This window comes from Hemibagrus wyckioides, linkage group LG03 (genome assembly GCF_019097595.1).
Source record: "Hemibagrus wyckioides isolate EC202008001 linkage group LG03, SWU_Hwy_1.0, whole genome shotgun sequence".
NCBI lineage: Eukaryota > Metazoa > Chordata > Actinopteri > Siluriformes > Bagridae > Hemibagrus > Hemibagrus wyckioides.
Genome location: NC_080712.1, coordinates 29714316 through 29740269, shown reverse-complemented (window position 1 = coordinate 29740269; position 25954 = coordinate 29714316). Strand labels below are relative to the sequence as shown.

General features: G+C 40.9%; 1 protein-coding gene across 1 annotated transcript; it reads right to left on the bottom strand.

Annotated features, from left to right (window-relative positions):
- Positions 1-2900: 2900 nt before the first annotated feature.
- On the bottom strand, positions 2901-23131 carry zfand3 (zinc finger, AN1-type domain 3). Its single transcript, XM_058385922.1, has 6 exons — positions 22754-23131; positions 10689-10729; positions 9490-9654; positions 8721-8786; positions 5599-5760; positions 2901-4668 (listed from the first exon to the last, which is right to left on the bottom strand). The coding sequence occupies exons 1-6, from the start codon at positions 22828-22830 to the stop codon at positions 4514-4516; spliced, it is 666 nt and encodes a 221-aa protein (XP_058241905.1). The 5' UTR covers positions 22831-23131; the 3' UTR covers positions 2901-4513.
- Between the last annotated feature and the right edge of the window lie 2823 nt (positions 23132-25954).

Here is a 25954-nt window from a genome sequence, read left to right as displayed (position 1 = left end):
ACTTTTCGGCTTCTGGGGAAGGTGGAAACACTACGATCCATTATAAAGTGAAAAAGGTGCACTCACCTGTTTGACTTATGGTGGATGTTTGAATTTGGTATCTGAAAGGCGGTCCAAGTCTACACTTAAAAAGTACTGAGGCTGAACTGTAATACAATAAGCATCAACATAACATCATCATTATTCACTAGCCGAATCTAAAATCCAGTGCACATCCAGCGAGAATCATTTAGCAGCTTACATTATAGAAGTAATAAATTATAATTCTGCCTCTGACTCATAACTCAGTGTACTCACATTCCTTGGTTAAGTAGTTATGAGAAGTATGAACTTTTGCACAGACTGTAGTCTGTATGGACTAAACTGGCATTGATTTGAGAGAATAACAGGATAAATCTACAAAGCAGTATGTAAATATTGATTTAAAGCTATGGCGTATTCACAAATATAACTAAGTAAATGGATCTGAAATTAGTGTCACATGATCTTTGATACACCTGTTCCTGGAAGGCCCCAGAGGTTGTTAGAGAACAAAACCATCAAAATCAAGACTTAGCAGCCGTCAGATCAAGTCTGGAAAAGGATAAAATGGGGTTTATTTTGGCACACGTACATTACAGAACCGTGAAATTCTTTTCTTCGCACATCTCCGTTTGTTAGGAAGCCGAGGTCAGAGTGCAGGGTCAGTTATGATATGGCAGCCCTGAAGCAGAGAGGGTTAAGGGTCTTGCTCAACAGTGGCAGCTTGGCTGGAGGCTGGAGCTGGAGCTTGAACCACTGACCTTCTGATCAGTAACCCAGAGCCATAACCGTTGAGCACCACTTTCGCTTGAAAGAAAGCTTACCAGCAATGGCATCTATTTGAGACTAAATCCTACGAGAAGCACTGAGAAAGTCACATGAGACAAGCAGCGGGAGTTTACTTCGATGTGCTGCCAGCATAAGCGTGCTTGAACATGAAACTCGCAGGACAAAAGAAAAGACTGCAGCGAGATATACCACTTCAACTTCCGTTTAAATACAAATGTTTCAAACTAAAACAAATTGAAATACCAATAATGGTATTGTGTTGCACACGTACTTCAGACAGCATGCTTTCAGTTAAAACGTGGGGAAAAAAACTACAGCACAGCCATGTGTATCAACGGTCAGTTGACAAAGATGGGATTAGGAAATAAATAAGTGCTCGAGGGTGGAGTTTTAGTATGTAAATAACATTAATATACACCAACTGGCATGACATTATGTCCACCTTTTGCTGCCAAAACAGCACTGACCCGTCATGCACTGTGTATTCTGACACCTTTCTATCAGAACCAGCATTAACTTCTTCAGCAGTTTGAGCAACAGTAGCTCGTCTGTTGGATCGGATCACACGCCAGCCTTCGCTCCCCATGTGCATCAACGAGTCTCAGCTGCCCATGACCCTGTCGCCGGGTCACCACTGTTCCTTCCTTGGACCACTTTAAAAAGATACTGACCACTACAAACCATGAACACCCCACAAGAGCTGCAGTTTTGGAGATGCTCTGATCCAGTTGTCTATCCATCACAACTTGGCCCTTTACAAACTCGCTCAAATCCTTACACTTGCCCATTTTTCCTGCTTCTAACACATCAACTTTGAGGACAAAATGTTCACTTGCTGCCTAATATATCCCACCCACTAACAGGTGCCATGATGAGGAGATCATCAGTGTTGTACAATTCACCTCTCAGTGCTCAGAATGTTATGCCTGATCTGTGTATGCTACTGTTTGAAAGTTATACTGTGTGTATGGGTCAGAACAAAGTGCTCATCTGCTGTACTGGTGCAAATCATCAAGAATATTTGAGTCCATCTGCATGAGTGTGGTTGATGCGTGTACTCGATGCGTGTACTCCCTGGCTCAGATCGGACTGGCTTGGCATGCAGAACGATCTCTGGAGACGCTGGCTGATGGCTTTATCTTTGCTAGAATCCTCATTTGAAGAGCAGCGAGCTCGCACTTCCAAACAAGGTAGATGTTAGGCATGAAGCATGAACACATCTGTGTGTCGCTATCTTCAGATGGCTGAAACAAAGGAAATGGCATGGGCTGGGAGGGAAACCTCCAAAGAACAATTTCATTCACTGAAGCATGAATACAAACACACACACAAAGCATATATTTACAATATAATAGTTTGGCTCTCTGTGATTGAAGGACACCACTGATTCATTACATATTCAAAAGATTTCATACACTGGACTCCAGATCCTGGAATTCATAATCCAATCAAACAGAACTGTGTGGGTCTTCTATCAGGAATGTAATCAAGCAGTAAAATTTCTGTACAGTTTAGGGGAAAAAAATGATTCCAGGTAATAGATGATTTTTCAAAACGGCAGCTGTTTGACTAGCAGTGATTGTGTTTATTGAAAACGTCCACTTGCCTTGCACAAATTCCACCAATTTGCTATGTATACATCCTTCTTCAGTACTCTTCGTATTCTGGCCAAAAACAAATTCAGCAAGGATAATTATGTATCCTACGATCGCTTGTCGATGGAAATACCAAAATTGGAAAAAAAGATTTGTTCCCATCTGATCCCGTCCAACATTCTGGGGGGAAAAGATTGAAAAGAACTGCCCTAAATATGGAAACACAGATAATAAAGCTGCTGGAATAAGATGAATGAAATGACTTCCTGGAGAGAGATTAAAGCATACTTTTTTTCCCTCATGTGAACATCTATAAAAATCTCAAATCGTTTAACAGTGGATTGGCCTGCTCAAGATATTAACACTGTATCAGATGACTTCATTTTGAATAGAAATGAATAAGAATTGAGTAATGGCACCGAAGTCTGTTAAGGAAAACACACACACATACTTTTTTGATTAAGAATTTAAAAGCACCAGAAAACCACAACACACTTCACTAATCCAGTTTATTCTTTTTCAGCAAAAAGAAGGAAAGGAGAAAAAAAGGAGAAAAAAAAACAAAAAAACAAATAAACCCAAAGAAAGGCTACAGAATTATCTTATCCATACTGCTTTTTATCTCTTTAACAATGTTAACCTAAAGAGGGAAAAAAAACGCAGCTCTATGCTAGTGCGAGTTAATCAGAAACACAAAGATGGTTAAATAAGGATTTCTTTAAGATACAGGATATTCACTTATTGTCTTCGGCTCTGTCCTTTCAACAGAAAAAAATAAAACAGCTTTTAAAAAAAGGGAAAAAAAAAAAAAAGAAAAAAAAAGATTGGTATATTCAGCACTCTGCCTCCAACCTTCAAAAGCCAGTCCCTCCTAAAGCCACTTGGAAAACGTGACAAACAAGATGGCTGTGTTCGGGGGGAAAAACGAGAGGGAAAGTGCAAAACTGGAAGTGAGAAGAAAAGTGAAGGATGAATGGAAAGAAGGGCCAGAACAGGAGGAAGGGGAGGAAAGATGTGAATGAAGGAACGAATCATGTTGAGAACTGCAGCTTTCTGGAGGCAGAGCATCACTAAATACATCATATGGGGTCTGAGTGGAGCTGTAAGTATACAGAAGTGTAATGTAGACCTGAACTACAGTTCCCATAAAGCCCTGGGGCGCACAATCCCGAATGAACCCGGTCCGAAGGGTACCGATTTAGCTTCTGTCCGTGTGCTGGGCACACACAGACCACATGTGGTTTGTGTGTATATGAACATAAAATAACTTGTGTGAGTGTGTGTTTGTGTGCGGGGGAAAGAGTATGAGTAATAGAGGCATAGCACTGCCACTAAAGTGACAGCAAAGGGCAAGGTCATAAAAGGACGTGAGGGTGCGTCATCCACGTCAAACTCCATTTCCGATTCAAAAACCAATTGGGAGGAAGTCGTAAAATCAGGATGAATATCAGTAACAGCATCTGGAGGCAAAATGGACCGAAGGAGGTTGAGGATGAACGGTGGTCAGGGTGTCGGGAGGTTAGCAGGTGAAACCTGATTCCTCTCGTGAGGTCGAAGGTTGGTCCTGATCACAGATCACGCTTTCCTCAGCTTTGTGGCCTGATGAAGATTTTCATGTTGGGAATGACCAATGACCTAGTGATCTATATATGACAACCTAAATTGAGATAACAATAATTTTTGAACAAAGTTTTGAACTGCAGAATTGAAACTGGCAACGGGGGATAAAAAAAAAAAAAAAACAGACGATGGCAGCATGCCAAAACGCCAGTAGATGATTCTCCATTCTTTTTTTTGGGATGGTGTTCTTCCAACAAGATCCATAGGAAGGAGATTAAGACAGTTTTGAGGAGTGTCACGGCCATGAGTTTGCGTGTGTGTGTGTGTATGTAAGAGAATGAGAGAGAGAGAGAGAGAGAGAGAGAGAGAGAGAGAGAGCAGTGCTAAGTGAGTGGTGTGTGTGTGTGTGTGTTGCATTGTTCAGCACTGAGGATCTAAGCACCACTGGCCTCAGTTGAATCAGGGGACATAAGACTGGAAGGGGAGAATACATTATGTGTGTGTGTGTGTGTGTGTGTGTGTATGCGTGTGTATGCAGGTGTGCGTGTTCAGGAACACTCCTCTCCAATGCGCTGGCAGGATCGGCCCACCTTACGGTCCAGCTTGACCATCTTGAGTACAGCTTCCTCTCTCCCGCGACCCAAGTGGTCAAACAGGCAGTCGTGCTGCTCGGGCAGCCGGTGCAGCATGCAGAATACGTATCCTTTCAACAAAAAAAAAAAAAAAAAACACACACACACACACACACACACACACACACAAGTATATTTACAAAAGAGTGAGTGAAACTGTGAAACAATCCATTTAGAGCTGAGACTCATTACACACACGGGCTTGTTAAGGAGCTTATCACACTTAATATGTACGCTGTTCTTAACCAGAGTGAGTGATGATTAAAAGCTCAGCATGCTTCAATTACAGCTTCGCAATTATGGGCTGTGCGGCAATGCAGCTGGAACGTCACCAGTATACACACACGGAGCCCACACAAGCACACGCGCATGCACACACACTTGCGCAGGAACACACACTTGCACTCTTATGGAGATAAAAGCACTATTATGAGGATAAAAGAGGCGACTGAAGAGCGATGACTAACAATAGGAGTCATTTCGTAGAACGAGCATAGAGAGATAATCTCCACTCAGACCTGAACTGATGAAGGATCAGCGTAAGAGCATTAGCAAAACAGCAGGATCTGCCATTAAAGTGATGGCTGCCACTGTTCACTAGCGCTGGGAATGCTGTTTAATAGGCTACAATTCAAACCGGTAATGACATCGTCTACTGGATCCTGATGGTAAACGTGCAAATTTGTTTAACCGCATTTAATCTCATGCTACAGCTAGGTGAAATGACTACATTATATTCTTAGAATGGGCAAAAATTTCCACTCATCAGTTCCCTAATAAATAACTAGTTATCATCAGTTACATAATGTTAGTAACATCAGACATATTGGATAGCACTGGTAAAGGGGCGGGGCTACCAGGGTGTCCGTTAACATAAGAAATAAAGCAAAGTATTTCTAAGTGATATTTCATATCAATATGCGGTTGGCCAGAGCCTGGCTAGGCGGCTAGAGAGTGCAAGAAAACAATGCATTTCATAACACCACAAAGCAAACACTGACCACAGCGGCATGATCCCAGCTCCTGCTGTACAAGCTCGAGTTTGGTTTGGCAGCGATGGCAACGTCTGCGGTTCTTCTGCTTAGGCCCTCGCTGGGATTCTTCAGAGGACTCGCCGACACGCACCCGCTTCTCCGGGGAGGCCTCGCTCTCTGAACCTGAGGCTGACAAAGGAAAAAATATTTAAATTATTTACAATGATGATGACGGGCATTGAGCATGAGCATTTCTTTTCCTTTCATTCATTTCATGAGCAGTGGCACAGTCTACAGGGAGTAATCCTGAGCATTTCAGTTAAAAATGAAAGCTGATGAAATGTGTGTTCTTTAATATCACCAAAAAAACAAGATTAATTTATTTATTTATTATAATTTTTCACGTTTGGGGGAAAAAAAAAAAAAAACTTAATTAAACTTTGCCTGCTTCAACTAATTAAGCATGGCTGTTATTAATACTGATGAGCTGAATGCTCATCCCATGCTCTTTCATTGATTTGAACCTGAACTGAACTTTGAAATAGTTCTTGCCCTGTCAAGCTCAGTTTAAAAGACTGCAAAATATAAATATATATAAATAGCGATCAGCCATAACATTATGAGCACTCAGGTGAAGTGAATAACAATATATCTCCTCATCATGGCACCAGTTAGTGGGTGGGATATATTAGGCAGCAGTTGAACATTATGTCCTCAAAATTGATGTGCTAGAAGCAGGAAAAATGGGCACTCTAGCCATGGGGGTCACAGTCAAGTGACTTCTGTGCCGGTCCCAAGCCCGGGTAAATAGAGAGGGTTGCTTCAGGAAGGGCATCCGGGGTAAAGCATTGCCAAATTTAATCATGCAAATTGTCAGAACTCTGAATTTCATACCGGATCGGTCGAGGGCCGGGTTAACAACAACCGCCATCGGTGCCGTTGACCTACAGGGCGCAGGTGAAAATTGGGCTACTGTTGGTCGAAGAAGTAGAGAAGGGAGGAGAGTGCGTAGACAGAGAGAGAAGAGGAAAGGTAAGAGGGTAAAATGTAACAGGGTTTTAGAGAGTGAGAAGATGCCTGAGGAATGGAGAAGTGGTGTATTAGTGCCATTCTTTAAGAATAAGGGTGATGTGCAGAGTTGCAGCAACTATAGGGGGATACAGTTGAGGAGCCATACAATGAAGCTATGGGAAAGAGTAGTGGAAGCTAGGTTAAGGAAGGTAGTGAAAATCTGTTAGCAGCAGTATGGCTTCATGCCCAGAAAGAACACAACAGATGCAATTTTTGCTCTGAGAATTTTGATGAAGAAGCACAGGGATGGTCAGAGAGAGTTGCACTGTGTGTTTGTAGACTTGGAGAAAGCGTATGACAGGGTGCCAAGAAAAGAGCTGTGGTACTGTATGAGGAAGTCAGGAGTAGCAGAGAAGTATGTCAGAGTGGTGCAGGACAGTGGGGAGGTGTGCTGTAGGTCAGACAGAGGAGTTCAAAGTGGAGGTGGGACTGCATCAGGGATCGGCTCTGAGCCCCTTCCTACTTGCTATGGTGATGGACCAGTTGTCAGAGGAGGTCAGACAGGAGTCTCCTTGGACAATGATGTTTGCAGATGACATTGTGATCTGTAGTGAGAGCAGGGAGCAGGTGGAGGAAAACCTGGAGAGGTGGAGGTTTGCGCTGGAGAGAAGAGGAATGAAAGTCAGTCGTAGTAAGACTGAGTACATGTGTGTGAATGACAGGGAGGGAAGTGGAACAGTAAGATTACAGGGTGAAGAGGTGAAGAAGGTACAGGAGTTTAAGTACTTGGGGTCAACAGTCCAGAGTAATGGAGAGTGTGGGAAAGAGGTAAAGAAGCGAGTGCAGGCAGGTTGGAATGGGTGGAGAAAGGTGTCGGGAGTTCTGTGTGATGGAAAAATATCAGCGAGAATCGAGGTGAAGGTGTACAGGACAGTGGTGAGACCAGCCAGGCTGTATGGTTTAGAGACAGTGTCACTGAGGAAGAGACAAGAGTCAGAGCTAGAGGTAGCAGAGCTGAAGATGTTGAGGTTCTCTTTGGGAGTGACACGGTTGGACAGGATCAGGAACGAGCACATCAGAGGGACAACTCATGTTGTACGTTTGGGGGACAAAGTTAGGGAGGTCAGATTAAGATGGTTTGGACATGTTCAGAGGAGGGAGAGTGAGTATATTGGTAGGAGAATGTTGGACATGGGGCTGCCAGGCAGGAGGCAAAGAGGAAGGCCAAAGAGGAGGTATATGGATGTAATAAATGAGGATATGAAGCTAGTTGGTGCAAGTGTTGAGGATGCAGAAGATAGGGATGGGTGGAGAGAGATGATTTGCTATGGCGACCCCTGAAGGGAAAGGCCGAAAGAAGAAGAAGCAGAAAAAATGGGCAAGTGTAAAGATTTGAGCGAGTTTGACAAGGGCCAAATTGTGATAGCTAGATTACTGGATCAGAGCATCTCCAAAACTGCAGCTCTTGTGGGGTGTTCCTGGTCTGCAGTGGTCAGTATCTATCAAATGTGGTCCAAGGAAGGAACAGTGGTGAACCGGTGACAGAGTCATGGGAAACCAAGACACGTTGATGCACGTGGGGAGTGAAGGCTGGCCCGTGCGGTCCAATCCAACAGACAAGCCACTGTTGCTCAAATTGCTAAAGAAGTTAATGTTGGTTCTGATAGAAAGGTGTCAGAATACACAGAGCATGATGGGTCAGGGCCATGTTGGCAGCAAAATGGAGACCAACACAATATTAGGCAGGTGGTCATATTGTTATGCCTGATCGGTAAGTATATATACACTTTCCTGCATATTTATTCAGATTATGCATTATGTTCCATGTGAGCAGGCCTTCAATCAGTGCATTTTTCTATTCTTTTCATTCTCATATTTATACAAGTATACAGAGATATAAATATGATAAAATGTCTAGACGATATTGGTCAGCTTATGAATTCAGAACAATCTTCAAAGTGCAGATATTCCAGATTCTCATGTCAAGAAGTAGCAGCAAATTGAAAACACCTAATCAATAGTGGTGTTGACTCCATCCTGAAAATCCTTTTTAGACATTCTAGCCCATTAAACGAATGAACATGTACATTAATGCACACACACAGACAACCTTGAAAAGGCCAGGACATGAAGTGTACCTGTATCACAGGGCCGTTTCGTGGGAGTAGATAGCGTGCCTCGGGCTGTGTCTGTACTCGAGACTTCTGCAGGAGAGGGGAGGAAAAACACACGGGGAAAAATATTAAACCATTAGGTCCAAATCCTCATAAAACTAGAAAAAATGCACAGAAATGAGTGTGGAAAAGTGCTGGGCCATCTGAAGAGGAACAGTATTGCCTCATGGGAGAGAGAGAGAGAGAGAGAGAGAGAGAGAGAGAGAACATCTGGTGGCTTTATATGTCCAGGCACACAGTGCTACAAATTACTGTAACTGGTGCACATTAAGTGCATCTCCAAGTAAATTTAGATCTGGGTGCTCTGGACACATAAAATGACCCGTGCGCATGTTGTTAATAATTTAGTAGCTGATATTCCTTTCAAATGACCAATTTGTTATGGTCAATAAATACCTCACACCTTGGCTATATGTCTGTTTAATGATGTAATACAGAAATGCATGAGCCCTAGCTCCCTGCATGACGGAGCTCTTAATGATCACATTTACTTGTTTGGTGTGCTCTCCTTTGCTTAATTAAAGCTTCAAAATGTGTTTGTGTTTTTTATGGATATGCTATAACAACCCCAAGCCCAGCACACCAAGGCACCAAGCAGTTTATTGGAAAATAAACAACAATGGTCTGGTGTGATATACCACATGTCACCTCTTCCTGTATTCCCTGTAATATAGTAAACAAGCTATGAAATACTACAGCATGTGGAGTAGAAAATAATATTTCCATCGCTCACCTTCCTGTTTGGAGAGAGGCGTGGCATCTGTGGACGGCCCCTCGGAGCCGGAGGACATGGTTTGGCTACTGCTGCTGCTTGTCTCGTTACAGAAGACGGCTGATTGGCTATTGCTGGAGCTGGGGGTGGGCTCTGAAGCGCAGTCTGGTTGCTTCTTCTGGATGTCTGATCGAGAGAGTGAGAGAGGGTGAGCATGCGAGAGGGGAAAGATCAAGTGAGCCATAGAAAAAAAGGAAGTCTAAAGAAGGCTTAAAGTAGCAAAGAGTGATGGAGCTTTTCTCTTACATGCCAGCACACACACACACACACACACACACACACACACCTTTGACATAGGAGAAAGCCATTTTAAAGAGGTGCCTATAATCTCATGCGTATTCTTCTTTCTCTGGCAACTGTTCCAGACTTTTAAAGTGTTTTGGCTCAGATTGTGCTTAATGGTATTTTAACTTCCTACAAATATCCATCGTTGGTTAATTGCCTGAACGACACTTTCACATATGCAGCGTTTAGTCAGTTGGAATTGCTCCCTGCTGGGTTTTCCCCTTGCATGCATTTCCTTTAAGCACGCAACAACCACCACACAGAAGGTGTGAGGTGAGGAGAAGTCTAGCATGGGTCTATTGCAGGGAGAAAACAACACGACTACAGGAAGCGAACCCTAGTGGTGCTGTGGATTTCGGGTAGATACGAGCTGTTAGACAGAGTGTAGAATTAAGAAGATATACGCTGGATGAGACACAATATTTCAAGCTGTTGTTTATATAATCGCCTAATTACCTGCATGAAAAACAACATTGAGGGCTTGCAAAAATGAGCTTGGAGAACACTAAACTCTCTGCAGCCTGCAAATCCGAGTATTTGTCAATTCTGTTTAAAGATTTAAAACAGAGTAAGCTTATAAAGGGGCAAGATGAACAGATCCACAATGGTTATTTGGAATTGTAATCACTTTGGCGCGCAGATAGCACAGACTATTAAGTTAAAGAAGAAATGTTTAGCTGTAAGTTTTTCATTTTCATATCACTCGTCTGATCTCTAGACTGAATCACACTTGAGTCATTTCCCTTTTCTGGCCCACTTATTAAACCTGGCAGGAGGACGTGCATGCTGGGGATCTCTTCGAGGTGTCACTGAAAGGTCACACCATTGTGCTTGGATTTTAATGAAACCAGATCTGCATTCACACATTTTCTTACCTGCAAAACATTTGGAGCAGAGGTTCATGGTTTTGCTCGACCTAAAAACAGAAACACAGACAGGTAAATAACAGCGTCTTGCTATTTCTGAACATTTTCTACTCTTCAAGCCGACATTCAGTTTGTGTCAAATGAAAAGGTTTCGTTAAACTAAACGACGTTCTGTCTCACAGACTCCCTTCTTCTTCCCTTCGCCGTCTCTGTCTTTCTCCCATGCTCTTTAAGTTCCTCGGAGAGCAAGGCACAAACAGCGACCAAACATAACACAGACGATCGGCCCTCATCATAATCAACCGCAATCATAATCACCACCCAATCAAGAAGGCGGATGATGGCGCGTAGAGAGATAACGGCTTTCTGGGGACAAATAATGCATATTAAGTGGGTAGTACAAGTAAGAAGTAAGACACTGTGTGTGTGATTGGGAAAACTTCCTATAGACAGGTGCATACTGGAATACATTTTCATTCAAAAGAATACAAATCAAGCACACGCCTGTGGAACGTGCCTAGTTACGATGAAGTGTGTTACTGAATCCGAGTGTGTGATTGTTCCCAGTGGCTCCTACATCGTTGATCTCTTGATTTTACTGAACCCTGATGCATTTGTGTTTATCTTACATCACCGAAAACACATCGAGAACACATGACTCAGCATATTTTCTTTTAATCATAATTTTGGTGCTATTATACACAGTAAGAATAAATCACGTCACCTCTTCTGTGTTCCGCTCACGTGAAGTTGTCATCGGCTAAAACGCATACGCAGGTTACTTTACTTCCTTGAACACGAATATGGGAATAACTCTAACCCGATTATTCATGTGAACACTGCTCTGATTTGGATTAAACTGGCAGTATGAAAACCCTGAACAGAGTATTGATATGCTTCATGAAGACGTCTCACTCCCGAGCTCCCAGTGTTCTGGGATTCCAGTGTGACCATTTCTTCTTTCCGGACCTGCCTGATCCATCCTGGCGCTCTACCCCTGGTTGGAGTCTCGTTGCTTGGTGGTGTGTGGACAGCCTGTGAGCAGGGGACAGCTGTCACAATTTACTGTCCAGTGTCACCCAAATGAGGATTGAGGTTCTCTTCTGAGTCTGGATCCTCTCAAGGTTTTTTCCTCTTATCATTAATCAAGGAGTTTTTCCTCCATTGCCACCGTCACCTCAGGCTTTCTCATTAGGGATAAAATAGTTATTTAACTTAAAACTTTATCGTTTATTTTGCTTCTATACCTATACCCTATACAAATACATTGAATTGAAAGCACAAAATGCTTTCGGTGACATTAAGGGACATTTAGCTTTTATTCCTATTAAACTGAGCCTTCGGGCAGCTGAAGGGATGATTTGCTCTGGACACGTTGGAGGAAATTTAAACAGGGGAAACAATAATCTTTTTCAAAAGCATCGAATAAAAATTGTTTTTATTTATGCAGCACAGTAATCCAACAGCAGATAACATTTACAAAGACAAAGTGACCATTTTTCCGACACATTTCTGAGTACAACACCACGTCTGCATGGACCTGGAGTAAACTTGGAGCATCTCTGCTGAGTGATATTTCTTTTTACAATTACAAGGACAAGGTTTAGAAATGAGAAAACATTGCTGCACTTCAGCTGAAGATCACAGGAAAGAAAGAAAGGAAAAAGAAATTCATTTTATCTTTTAAAGCGATTAGTACGGATGAATCATGCACTCGACGAAATGCTCGCGGGGAATAAAGGTCAGCTTTGATTTGAGGTTGTCTTTACTCCTAATTGCAATTCAACCCTGATACACCAGCAATAGCAAACCACTGAGGAGGCTGTTTTCCATCAAACGCACAAATCCTTGTGGTAAGGGCCGATTCTTTGTCCACTCTCACACTGTAAAGAGATTTGAAATGAAGGATTGATTTTCGACGTTTAGTCAAGACGATATTAGTCGGCATTAAGATCCTTCTCAAGCTCTAATTAGATTTTTTTTTTCCCTTTCCAACAAAATAAAAATGCAAACATTTCTCAGTACATTTAGTCTTCTTTCTTACTCAGAACTTGAAATCCTTGATACACTATACTGCCAAAAGTATTCGCTCACCTGCCTTGACTCACATATGAACTTAAGTGACATCCCATTCCTAATCCATAGGGTTCAATATGACGTCAGTCCACCCTTTGCAGCTATAACAGCTTCAACTCTTCTGGGAAGGCTGTCCACAAGGTTTAGGAGTGTGTTTATGGGAATTTTTGACCATTCTTCCAGAAGCGCATTTGTGAGGTCACACACTGATGTTGGACGAGAAGGCCTGGCTCTCAGTCTCCGCTCTAATTCATCCCAAAGGTGTTCTATCGGGTTGAGGTCAGGACTCTGTGCAGGCCAGTCAAGTTCATCCACACCAGACTCTGTCATCCATGTCTTTATGGACCTTGCTTTGTGCACTGGTGCACAGTCATGTTGGAAGAGGAAGGGGCCAGCTCCAAACTGTTCCCACAATGTTGGGAGCATGGAATTGTCCAAAATGTCTTGGTATGCTGAAGCATTCAGAGTTCCTTTCACTGGAACTAAGGGGCCAAGCCCAGCTCCTGAAAAACAACCCCACACCATAATCCCCCCTCCACCAAACTTTACACTTGGCACAATGCAGTCAGACAAGTACCGTTCTCCTGGCAACCGCCAAACCCAGACTCGTCCATCAGATTGCCAGATGGAGAAGCGCGATTCGTCACTCCAGAGAACGCGTCTCCACTGCTCTAGAGTCCAGTGGCGGCGTGCTTTACACCACTGCATCCGACGCTTTGCATTGCACTTGGTGATGCATGGGTTGGATGCAGCTGCTCGGCCATGGAAACCCATTCCATGAAGCTCTCTGCGCACTGTTCTTGAGCTAATCTGAAGGCCACATGAAGTTTGGAGGTCTGTAGCGATTGACTCTGCAGAAAGATGGCGACCTCTTCGCACTATTCGCCTCAGCATCCGCTGACCCCGCTCCGTCAGTTTACGTGGCCTACCACTTCGTGGCTGAGTTGCTGTCGTTCCCAAACACTTCCACGTTCTTATAATACAGCTGACAGTTGACTGTGGAATATTTAGGAGCGAGGAAATTTCACGACTGGATTTGTTGCACAGGTGGCATCCTATCACAGTTCCACGCTGGAATTCACTGAGCTCCTGAGAGCGACCCATTCTTTCACAAATGTTTGTAAAAACAGTCTGCATGCCGTGGCCATGGAAGTGATTGGAACACCCAATTCTGATTATTTGGATGGGTGAGCGAATACTTTTGGCAATATAGTGTATTTAGCCAACTAAAAAACTTCTGAATACACAGACATCCTGAAATTTTATTCATCAAAATCAACAACAATGACAATATTACATTTAATACTCAACTTGATCTCTCAAAGCTCGCGTTGAGGTTTTGGAGAACCTGGAGCTGGAACTTGTAGAGCTTGTGTGAAACAAAATGAATCGACATCATCTGACCAATCGGAATGGAGAACTCGCCGGCGCTGTGGTGTATAAATACGTTAACACATTCTGTCTGTGTGGACCTAATTAACACAGGCCAACCTTTAACCACGACACATCACGGCATCTGGAGTTTATTTTAATTCAGAGTGAGACGTGATGTGTCGACAAAGTGCGGCTACGTAGCTGCTATTGTTCGTCTGGAACATGAAGCCATGAGATTTCTATTAAATTTAGCTACTTCGAGTCAATCGTGGGTCTGTGTGCGGTAATGAGCCCTCGCTTTAACGGTTAAGATAATTTTAGCGTTTTGTTTTTTTGGTCAATTAAGAAGAAATTTTCTGTCGGAAATTGTAAACAAAACCAAAAAAAACCCGGTGTGACAGTTCAAGCAAGAAAGTTTTTCTATCCTGACAGACGGGTGGAGTGAGAAATAGTAAACAAAAAAGTTGCTGTGTGTGTGTGTGTGTGTGTGTGTATGTGTGTGTGTTGTAGCGCAGCCTCTCTTGCGCACTTCTCTCCACTTTCTCCCTCACATCACTCTGAGCCAATCAAGGTCTCCGGGGGCATGCACAGACAGGAAGAGGATTAATTTGACATCTCCTGTTAAATGTCAGCTGCAATTAACTTATGAAGGAAAGCGAGAGCACCAATCAAGACACAAACCTTTACCTTCTGCGGGGCGAAATCAAGGGAAAAGGCGAGAACCGAACAGGAGGCGGAGGGGAACGCAAATATCACCCCGGAGACAAGCAATGAGGACAAAACAATCTGCCAGTCGATCTGTGAGAAGAGCAAAGGAGTACCGTCTAGCTATGTGCTCACGCTCTCTCGCTCTCTCTCTCTCTCTCTCTCTCTCACACACACACCCCCAGACGTCCCGGATGTCTCCATCACTGAAATGCAACCTCTGAAAGGTTGTACTGGAGACCAAATTACACAGAGCTGAACAACTGAACAAGAATCCTACCCCACTCCACACAATCTTTCCGTACTATTTCAAATGTCACGCAATTTGTTAGAATATGTTCAAATGTCTCCATCTCAGAAAAGAAAAACGCCACAAACATTCTTTACAGTAAATTGTCAACACCCTGTACTACGTCACAGAATAACATGCAGTCATAAAAGGTTGGCACTGCTCATCTGTGCCTCTGTCCGACTTTCTACTGCCTCGCCGTGGTGGACAATACAACAAACAGCCTTATCTCTAACCGTAACCTAAAATACATCCACACGCTGCTTTTTCGATGATTTGAGGTCATAACTGCTTGCTAGCTATTATCTTCCATTTTTGTATCATTAGCTTAATTTACTGATGGGTCAAGAGAGCATTCGATACTTATAGGGCGCCCCCTGCTGGATTAGATGCTGAACAACAAGCTGTCTAATGCACTAAGGCTGTAATATTAACATTCGTTCACGAATATGATATTTTCACATCATGCTTGAATATCGGTTAAAATGCGACAGCCCTATCCCGTACCCACAGCACAGTGTTTGGCTGAACGACCATCTAGCTCATGTTGTGCATTCGGAGACTGTTTTCTGCTCAGCACGGCTGCAAAGAGTGGTTAAAGTCACTGTAGCCTTCCTGTGACATCTGGTCTTCTCATCTCTCTCATCAACACTGTGGATGTTTTTGTGAACATGCCAGGAGATTTCTGAAATACCCAAACAGCAATAACCTGGCATGAACAACCACACCATCACAGTTTTCCCCATTCCTACATACAATTTTAACATTGGCCTGTTCTCTCTACCTTGATCATGTGCACCTTAAGACATTTACTCAACCAAGCGTTAAAACTAATCTTGAAAATCTATATTTATTTCAATAAACAGAGACACATCATTCAGACATGTTTTATACAAAACACTTCACCACGCTCTCTCTCTCTCTGTTCTGCCCTGATGACCTTATCTACCTTCACAAACACAAAAGTCCAGTGTATGGCCCTCGCTCTGCTGCTAAGCGACTAATGGAGTTTAAAGGCTTTTATTTCCCAGAAATTAAACAGGAGATAAAATCCTTAATTAATTGTTCAGCCCTATTTTACACTTTTTTATCCCAACAAAATAAATATAAAAATCATTTTCTCAGCATGACGAACGCATTAATGAAACTGAACATTAATATAAAACTCGAACTTATAAAAACGTCTGAATGCATTTATGCTCATTTTGTTATTGTTTAATCAACAGGTTTCTCAACATTTTCTGCTATTTATTCTGCTGGATCTTTTCCTACTTCAACGAATTAAACATCAGAAGGGCCGGACCACATCTTTTTAAAACTCGTGTTAGTCAAATCTTGTTGTTTTGCTGACTTTCTATTCTAATGCTTGTATTAAAACTGTACAAAACATCATTACTCTAAGCAGACCGTTTGCTGCTCTGTATCAGCGCTCGGCATTGTTTACTTTTGTTTCCTGGCATGAAATGAACAAGTGTAGCTGTTCTCTTGCTGCTGCCATCATCAGTCTGTCGGCATTGTGTGATTTTATTTCATCTTGTGGTGCTGCAGGTGTGTGTATTAGGTTTGGGATCATGTATGCACCTGATAACAGCTTTGTGCACAGCTCTATGTGGTGCAACAGCAGCAGTGTCGCCTCTGCACCTATCGAGGCTCGTTTGTGTGTAAAGTAAACACTCGTCACTTTTGTAACTGACATAAGCGATTACGTCGACTAATCTTTGCGGCCGGGATCATTTTCATAGTAGTTACACTATGGCAGAAATTTTTGTGTTCAGTACGTTTCATGTTTTTGGAAGTTGCAGCTTTGTACCGAGACAGGAAAGAAAAAAAAAACACATCCAAAGTACAGGAAATAGCTCAGGTGTCAGTCTATAAGTAACAATTTGTTGATCTTTACAAAAATTCAGCAATAAAAATACTATAATTTCTCACAGGATGCATTTTTTTAGTATATACACCAATCAGGCATAACATTATGACTACTGACAGGTGAGGTGAATAACACTGATGATCTCCTCATCATGGCACCTGTTAGTGGGTGGGATATATTAGGCAGCAAGTGAACATTTTGTCCTCAAAGTTGATGTGTTAGAAGCAGGAAACATGGCCAAGTGTAAGGATTTGAGTGAGTTTGACGAAGGGCTAAATTGTGATGGCTAGACCACTGGATCAGAGCATCTCCAAAACTGCAGCTCTTGTGGGGTGTTCCCGGTCTGCAGTGGTCAGTATCTATCTGTCCAAGGAAGGAACAGTGGTGAACCAGCGACAGGGTCATGGGTGGCCAAGGCTCATTGATGCACAGAAGTGTGGTCTGATCCAACAGATGAGCTACTGTTTCTCAGTCTGCTGAAGAAGTTAATGCTGGTTCTGATAGAAAGGTGTTAGAATACACAGTGCATGACGGATCAGGGCCGTTTTGGCAGAAAAAGGTGGACCATAGTCGCCAGGTGGTCATAATGTTATGCCTGGTCAGTGTATGTATACATACATGTATGTTTGTGTGCTTTCTCTGTCTCTCTCTCTCTTACACACACATACCTGACTTCCTGTAAAAGGTACAACATGTAATGCTATGGAAATAAAGCCATGGAAATTTTCATACAATTTCAAAAATGCCTTTCAGGAACCATAATTCAAAACACATGCATTCGAGGTTTTTGCTCAGGTTCCTTATTGCAGGCTTCTGTTTACATTTTTCAGCTTGGAAATCAGTGCCATGCCCCAGCTGGACCACAGGAGCTCGGCTCTGTGCATTGTTTTGTTTTGTTTTTTTCCTGCACTGGTACGGAAGCTATATGCTGGAGTGGGCTCAGGTGGAGAGACGGAGAAGCTCTGGCAGTGTTTTCATTACAAGTGCAATTCATTTCACATGCAGCAGGGAGTGCTGTAAATTACAAACTGCTCCATTAAGGCAACAATAGCAGAGTTTATAAGCACTGTTACTTGCTCAAGCACTATTTATCTCCAAAATTATCAGTACAAACTTGTTTAACATCTGAATTGTGGTTATGAACAGAATAATACAAGTTGTAAAACAAACCCCAGGCTGTTTCCTCTTGTCAGATGGAGGACTTATTAATATTATATTAATTAGGTTCATGAATATTATCTAATACATTCAAGACAACATTACAAAATGCCAGGCACATGCTACAAGTGGTTCAATTCCTAACAAAACACTGAGGCAGGTAAGAAAGGAACAAGACTGCTGGCTTACGAGGTTTAACACCAAATGTTAGGAAACATACATGACTGACTTAATTCGATGTATTATTTAACTCTACTGCCAGATACTAATTGTTCCCATTTCAACGATGGGCGAGAAAGGAATCATTTCCATTGTTTCAGCACCACTAGAACAATGACAATATGTTAGAACGTAACGTAGACAAACAGTTTACAGCGGCTCTGTGCTTTGCATCTGCAGCCAGTAGCTTTCGCTCAACTCGAACTCGAACAAGCTAACATCGAACCTAATCCATACGTCCTGTAGCTAAAATTAGTCAAGGGTTTGAAAACTGTGACGAGATGCGCGTGGAAAAACGAAGAACTAAACCCGTGATGAAGAAGCGGTTAGCAAGGTCTGCCTCTATAGTTCACTGCTTTAGTAAAAAAAAAAAAACTCAAACTGTTCATATCTCATGTGCGGAAACAAAGCAGCATTTTAGTAGCAAACCACAAGATAAAGCGGCTTCAAAGATCATCTTGCAGTGACAGAATGAATAAAATAACCATGTTAACGGTAAAATGTTTTATATATTGTGTGAGGAAGGTTGCCAATAATTCTGCGCTAGCTGAGTTAGACACAATGATGTGTATAATAGTTTTAAAAATAATGATAATTAGCGGATTGATTTCAGCAAGGTGGAAGTAAAAGATACTTGAAGATAAAGAAAAAACACTTCCCACATAAAGAACTCATTACACTAAGTTTTAACCTCTAAACTTATACACAGTGAAATGTATGTATGTAACACACGTGTAAAATGGAGTCTAGCTTGTCTAACATTTAGGCCACATTAAACTTTCTTTCAGTCAAGGAAATGCAGGAAATTGTCGCACGAATCTTTAGAAACCTGTGTGGTCAGAAGTGATACTCGAATGTGCTTGAACGCAGCCCTGAAACCAAATGGAGAGCATTGGCAATTTTCTTCAGAACTCGATAAGCCGTGAACGAAGTTCCATATTTTCATAATAATTGCGCTAGGCTGAGCCAATTTCCAAGCAGAACTCGGTCTCATTAGACTGCGAGAGCTGATATTGATGATAGGATTGCAATTTGGAAACTTCTGGATCTTTAAAAAGCCGCAGTAACGAGCTGCGGCTCATGAATGAAACAATGGATGTAAATTCCCAGGTGCAGGATGTCAGCTTTAAATTGGGAGAGGAGCGTGCCATCATATGGGGATGAACAATACATCAGTGAGAGGTGCATTATAAAATATAAAGACATATATTGTATAAAGTTGTTCCCTTTAACAGGCTTTTCAGTAAATAATAGACATAGTATCTAATTTTACTTTTTGGACTAGAGGAGAGAGAGGTCTGTGAGTGCTGAGCTCTAGCCATCCAACCAGTTCAGAGAAAACTGAAATAAGGCCAAAAATATCTTAACCGTCAGGTCTATGAAAATTCCCTTGTGCTATGTGCTATACAAACAATCTCCGTTCCGCTCGATACGCCTACAGCTGATATGCCATGTACCAACATGCCTTTCATGTACAGCTGGGACTGTGATCTGGGTTTGTTCTTATGTAAATAAGTGAGCTAGCTGGATACCGCATGTGCTTTTCCTACATCTTCTAGCCACAGCTCAAATCTGAGGTCGGATTCTGTACGTTTCTGTGCAGGGAAAAAAACTTTTTAACACCGCTGTACAAAGGACGACTCGGGAGTCCAAACAAATCATACGTTTCTCACTGAGCCTGTCGGATGAATGAGCTTCAGAGTGCTGCCCATGTTTTTAAGCTGCCTGAAAACTACTAGAAAGTAATAACACATGGTGAGATTTGGAAAACCGACAGGAGAAACAAACATGCTTATGATTACTGTTCTCTTCAACAGATCTCTTCATCTAACACAGCATTTCGTGATAAACTGTCAGCAAGTCCACATTTACAGCTATAACATTCATCCTTCTGTCCTCATGCATAAAATACTTCCACATTTTTAGCGAGTTGCTCATGCTACAGTTACTGTGAAGTCATTTAGCAATAATAACATATGGCATACGGTCATTCTGCCCAGTCCTTCAGTCAAAGCATTTCCTCTCAGGTAACCCAATGGCAAGGCTTCTTACAAAGCGGCTCGTGTTATCATTGGTTAAAGAGCTGAATCATCACCAGACATTGTTCAGTTTGTGGACATGTTTCATTTAGTAACTTAAAATGACCGCAAATTCGTCACGAAGGAAACCAGAACAAAGCGTTTCTAGTGTTGAAAGAGGTTTTCTCTGTGACCTGTAACGTAGACAGCGGATACCTGGCACTGGGTAATTAAAGCTTTTCTGTTTAAAACTCTGCCAAAGTAGAAATGTAATTCTAGGCAACCTTTTTAGCGGCATAAAGACCCATCAGAGAAGCACAAGGTGTTCTGCTTATCATCCGAGACCCAACGTTAGTGTTACTGTGTCAACAAAGTCACTAAAGCTATAAATTATTGGACCAAATGTTTAGAAACACTAGCATTTTTTTTTTCCTAAAATGATAAATTTATTGCAGATCACGAAGACTTCACATGGACTTTATCTGGAGCCAAACTACTTTTATTATATTGGCCATAGCTGAGATATATATATATATATATATATATATATATATATATATATATATATATATATATATATATATATATAGACCACTGGAACTTTTTTCGAGTTTTCTCTAAGTAACAACGCAACTCTATGTTAAAACTTTACAAATGAACAGGTTAATTTGGTAACAAAATGATCTCCCAGTCAATCAGCTGCTAATGTTATTACAAGGAAAACATTTACATTTCTTTATGCATATAAAGCTCTGTCTGGAGTAAACCTGTGTGAATATTATTATTATTATTATTATTATTATTATTATTATTATTATTATTAATACCGGTAATAATAATAATAAACCTAGTCTTTTCACACTGTTAGGTTTAAAATACTTAATTTTTTTAAACTTGTGAAATTCTGTAATATTTAAAATAGGAATTAGCGTGCAAATTTTTTTTTATTGCTGAAAATTTCAAAAAAACATTTTTAGTTCAGTTTATAAAATAAGCGGGATTTGTATTTACGCTCTAGTCAGGCGAAATTATAAATCACTATTAACTACGTATTAATTCACTTATACCATTGCAAACTGGCCAGATGCACTGACAATAATTCAAACTGACAGGTTTATATTAACACACTCGCTCTAGTCTAATTTCTCTCATTTTAATGTTTCTTTAGTAGCAATAACAACGCTGTTGTGTAACAAAAACAAATGCATAACCGTTGATATGTTTTCTTTACGTTCAGGGAAGGAGTCTCCAATGTCGGGGTCAGGTTTTCCACCATGGGAAAGTTTTCAGGATGTGCTTTGTGGTTTCTTGGTGACGTGACAAGCTTGGTTTAACTTCAAGAGAGTGAAAAGCCAGTTGACTCACATGTAACTAGAGGAACACGTCTTGAGCGTCTTCCGGGTGGCTCCACGACATAAGCAGATGTATGTACGTTTGCATATACTCCCGGAAAGTTTCAAAAGCTTGAAAGCACTAAAACCGAGCGCAATGAACTTGAATTTTCCTGTTGAGTTTTGATCAGCCATTATTGTTGTACCCAAAATGTCCTTTCCTACATGTCTTGAGGATTACTTAATTCCTTTATAACAGACACCAAACCAGAGGACCTCTGATGATGAACTCTGCAGTGAAGAATTCACTATTACCTACCATGATCAATCTGTACTCACAGTTCATATGTATATCAGACAGAGTAGACAATACACTATTAGCAGGAATATAAGTCTAATACATTTTTCTTGTGTCTAATGGAGAAAGAGGCTGAGTGCTTTACCCTCCCCCATCCCTATCTGATGGGCTTTTACAGCGTTGCGCAAAAGGACTCCACCTGTGCAACTGACAGCTTGTGATCAATGATGGCCAGAGTGGACAAATAAACCAGTACTTTGTCATTTTTTTCCCATTATAATTATTATCTAACGGATGCTTCAGGCTCGCTCGTTTCCCTAGAGATCGTACTATTATGTTGAAAAGCCAGCAGCTGTGCCACTGAGCCCCACAGTGTTGAGCTGGATATATAACCTGTCAACTTGCTTGCTAGCTAGCCTAAGCTAATTAAATCAATCGATTCAATTCAGGCCGGTGTGAATATTCTGCTTCGAGAAAACGTGTTGGTTTTGAAACGTTTTGTGTACATTGAGATAAAAGTGAAAAGGGACAGCTGAAAAAACAGACAAGCCTCCCCACCCCCATCCTGGCCTACTCAAACAATGGGCACCAACTGACAGTAGCCCCTGGAGCTAACGGTTAGCTAGTTTTGCTAACAGGACGGATTTCCTTCTCCCATTTTGACCAAGTTTTATTCAGTGCTCTTGCATTAGGGCTCCATAGAGACAGCGTTTTCCAAAAAAAACACTGGACCTACCCCCAAAATCCACAAGGACACCGCGGAGGTATAACGTTACTCGGTGGCTTGCTCCGTTCGCTCCCTGTGTCCCCCATGGCGAAGTGTGAAAATCGGCGACCTCCTCTAAAGAAAGACCGGGGATGAGCTAGCGGCCTGTTTGTTGTGGGGGAAATTCCTCAGCCAGCCGTTTCCCCAAGTGCGCTTTATAATATAATCCTCGGTTCAAAGAACTCAACACACGACGCTCACGTCACCGAGAGCACGGGCTGATATTATGTTTTCAGATTAACGGGCAAAAATAACTCGAGAATTTATTAACAGCCGCGTACAGTCCGTCGGACCGCACCGGGAGCCGAGGCCGATCAGCTGGAGTGTGAGCGCTACCAAGACATTTACAGGGTTCCTTGCTTCTTGTGGAAAAAGTTTAGAAAATTGAAATTCCGCTGTATTTGAAGATCGAACATATCTCCAAGCTTGCACTTTTAATACATTTAAAAATCCACAAGTCTATATACACAGAGATTAATCCTAAATGACATTTTGATCGCAACAATTCCTTTGTCCCCCCCGGAATAAAGTGGAACAGCCCAAGCTGTATTCCTTGTTTGTAAAGCGATTTGTGATTGAGAAGATCTTTTAGAAAAGCTCTGCTCATGGCTTCTCATCCTCACATGTAGTTTTTAAAGCTTAACCATACCTTTGGGTTTAACCTTTTCCATGATATTAATGCAGGAATGTAGAATAAAACACAAGCCGTGAATATTTGATTCATTTCTTTATATTTTTTGTCCCAGGAACGAGCTGTTCTGCTGTTATCCCATTGTTCCTTACTGTGTACTTGGTTACCTTAAAAAAATCATCCTATTATATTATTTGCTCGTTTCACATAAATAGGTACTTAGTTTCAGTTTTAATAGTTTATCAGACAAACCTACTGTCCAGGGACACTTCGAAGCAATACAGTGCCATAAATAAGTCACTCTCAGTGTGACGCTACCATCACCATGCTTCACGGTGTTCATAATGATGATATAGTGACACTGTAATTGCACACTGGACAATGTTCAACTAATTATGTGACTTCAAATGGTAACTGTTTGCCACGGAACTAGTTTATGGGTTCCATACAGATGTATGATGATTATGCAATCAAAACTTTTAAATAAATTATTTTTATTCCTTATTGTGTTTGTTTTAATTTTGTTTAGATTAATGTAATAAAATCCCAGGTAACTCTGTTTCAGTTCCGGCTTTTAGTACTACAAAATGCGGAATCATTAAAGGGTTGAATACTTTTAAGTCATTGTCCATTAGCTGCTTTTTGTCCGATCCCTCAGTGATAAGTGACCACACTAGAAAACATTATTCTCAAGACAGAGCATTGAAACCGACATGGTTTTAAACACCATATTCATTCAGGCCACTTTATTAGACTCATGACCATTATTAGTTTATCTAACAAAGACATTTTATAACACAGCGCTATCGAATTCTTGAATCTTGTTGGTCAGAAGGTCTTTATTATAAGATAAACCTTTATTCGTCCCACAGTAGGGAAATTTCCACATTGTTATATACAACAGCAACTCCAGTTCCAGATGGAAGGCAAATCAAAGGTTTACATGAATGTACTTTTTCTGATACACTACCTTTTCTATTGTAATAGGAATCTGATTGTGGAGTGCTGTTATTTTACAAAGACAAACATATAATTGTTGTTGCTGTGATGTTTTCTGTATGGAGATGTTTATTTAACATTTTTGTTAGGAGTCTCTAGTAACAGAAACTGAGAAATTCTTCAGGATGGAGGGATTACCTGGGGAACACGTGGATTTGCACTCTCCGGTTTCTTGGAAGCTTGAGAAGCTGCTTTTTTGTCTTATTAATTTCAAGAAAGAAAAGGAAGTAATGAATGATTATGACGTGATGATGATGGAGTGATTGTTTATAGCAGCTATACATAAGTAATCATAGGAACTACCTGATTTCAACATTAAATGTAAATAGAAACTGATGAAAGGTCTATGTGGTGTAATAGAAATAAAATGCTTTGCATCATGCTGAATCATACCACTATGTTATTAATTCATTTTCTTTAATGTAGCATTCCCAATTGTTTTATTCCTCTCCTAATGAATGTCTAAATGTGCCAAGAATTATATGTTCATCCAAATAACACCTGGTCAGAAGTGATCCATTTGTATATGAGGTTTTGCATATTGCGCATTGAGCTAGATGTGCCTGATAAAGTGACCACTGGTTATATGCATACAAATAGAGCGATTAGTTTTCAGTGCGTAGCTTTTCTTTGCATTAGTTGCCTAGTCCAGGTTCAGGCCTAGGAGCCTCTTGAGACTACACCAAGCAACTTCAAATATATTTTTGCCCTTCATGCAATGCAACACACATATATACACACACGGCTATAACCTCAATGAATTAAGGAATTAATTAGATATTGTGTTCAAACAGCAAAGACTGAAATAGCAGCACGAAGGAGATTTGATTAATATGAAGGGAAGATATCAGGCAGTAGAGTGTGAAGGCCTCTCAGAAGCAGTGCAATAAACACACACACACACACACACATATGGAGATTTATAAAAATGTCTGGCGCACATTGTTTTATGAAAAACAGATTGCTGCATTGAGAAAATCCAATTTTACCTATGAATAGCATAAAATCCTTATTCTTAAAGTGAATAATAACACTCACAGAAATAAACTGTTAAATAAACTTTTACTAAATGAAACTCTATTTTGACATAAAACCTGTACATGTTTCTCCAGGGGCACAAACAGAAATTCAAGAAAGCATTTGACCTAAGGGTCAGCGTTTTTAAAAATGATTATTAAATATTAAATATTATGTTGAATGGAAAGGCTTTAATGCAAGGCACAGTGACTCAAACACATGTTGGCCTACATATAACATTTTTAAAATAAATAAATTGCTAAATGTTTTCTCTGTAACTCTCTAATAAATAGCCAGAATATTTTTGCACAAATTTAAACAGTAAGTTTAATTTTCAAAGAGTTGGATTATGTTCAAAATATAGATATATTGTGGAATTATTATTATTATTATTATTATTATTATTATTATTATTATTATTTCTGAGATGCTCAGTGTTGGAGTTATTGTGCTAAATCTAGCTATCTAGCTAATATACAGTGTGTAGAGAACAAAACTATGTAAACTATCTATTCTGTGTTTTC

What these genes read in the sequence shown, in the direction of transcription:
- zfand3 (XM_058385922.1), bottom strand. Translation starts at nt 22,830, where the DNA reads ATGGGGGACACAGGGAGCGAACGGAGCAAGCCACCGAGTAACGTTATA. An exon ending in TGTCCTTGTGGATTTTGGGG is followed by an intron (nt 10,730 to 22,753) that starts GTAGGTCCAGTG and finishes TTCTGTTTTTAG; the next exon opens with GTCGAGCAAAACCATGAACC. An exon ending in GCTGGGATCATGCCGCTGTG is followed by an intron (nt 4,669 to 5,598) that starts GTCAGTGTTTGC and finishes TTTTGTTGAAAG; the next exon opens with GATACGTATTCTGCATGCTG.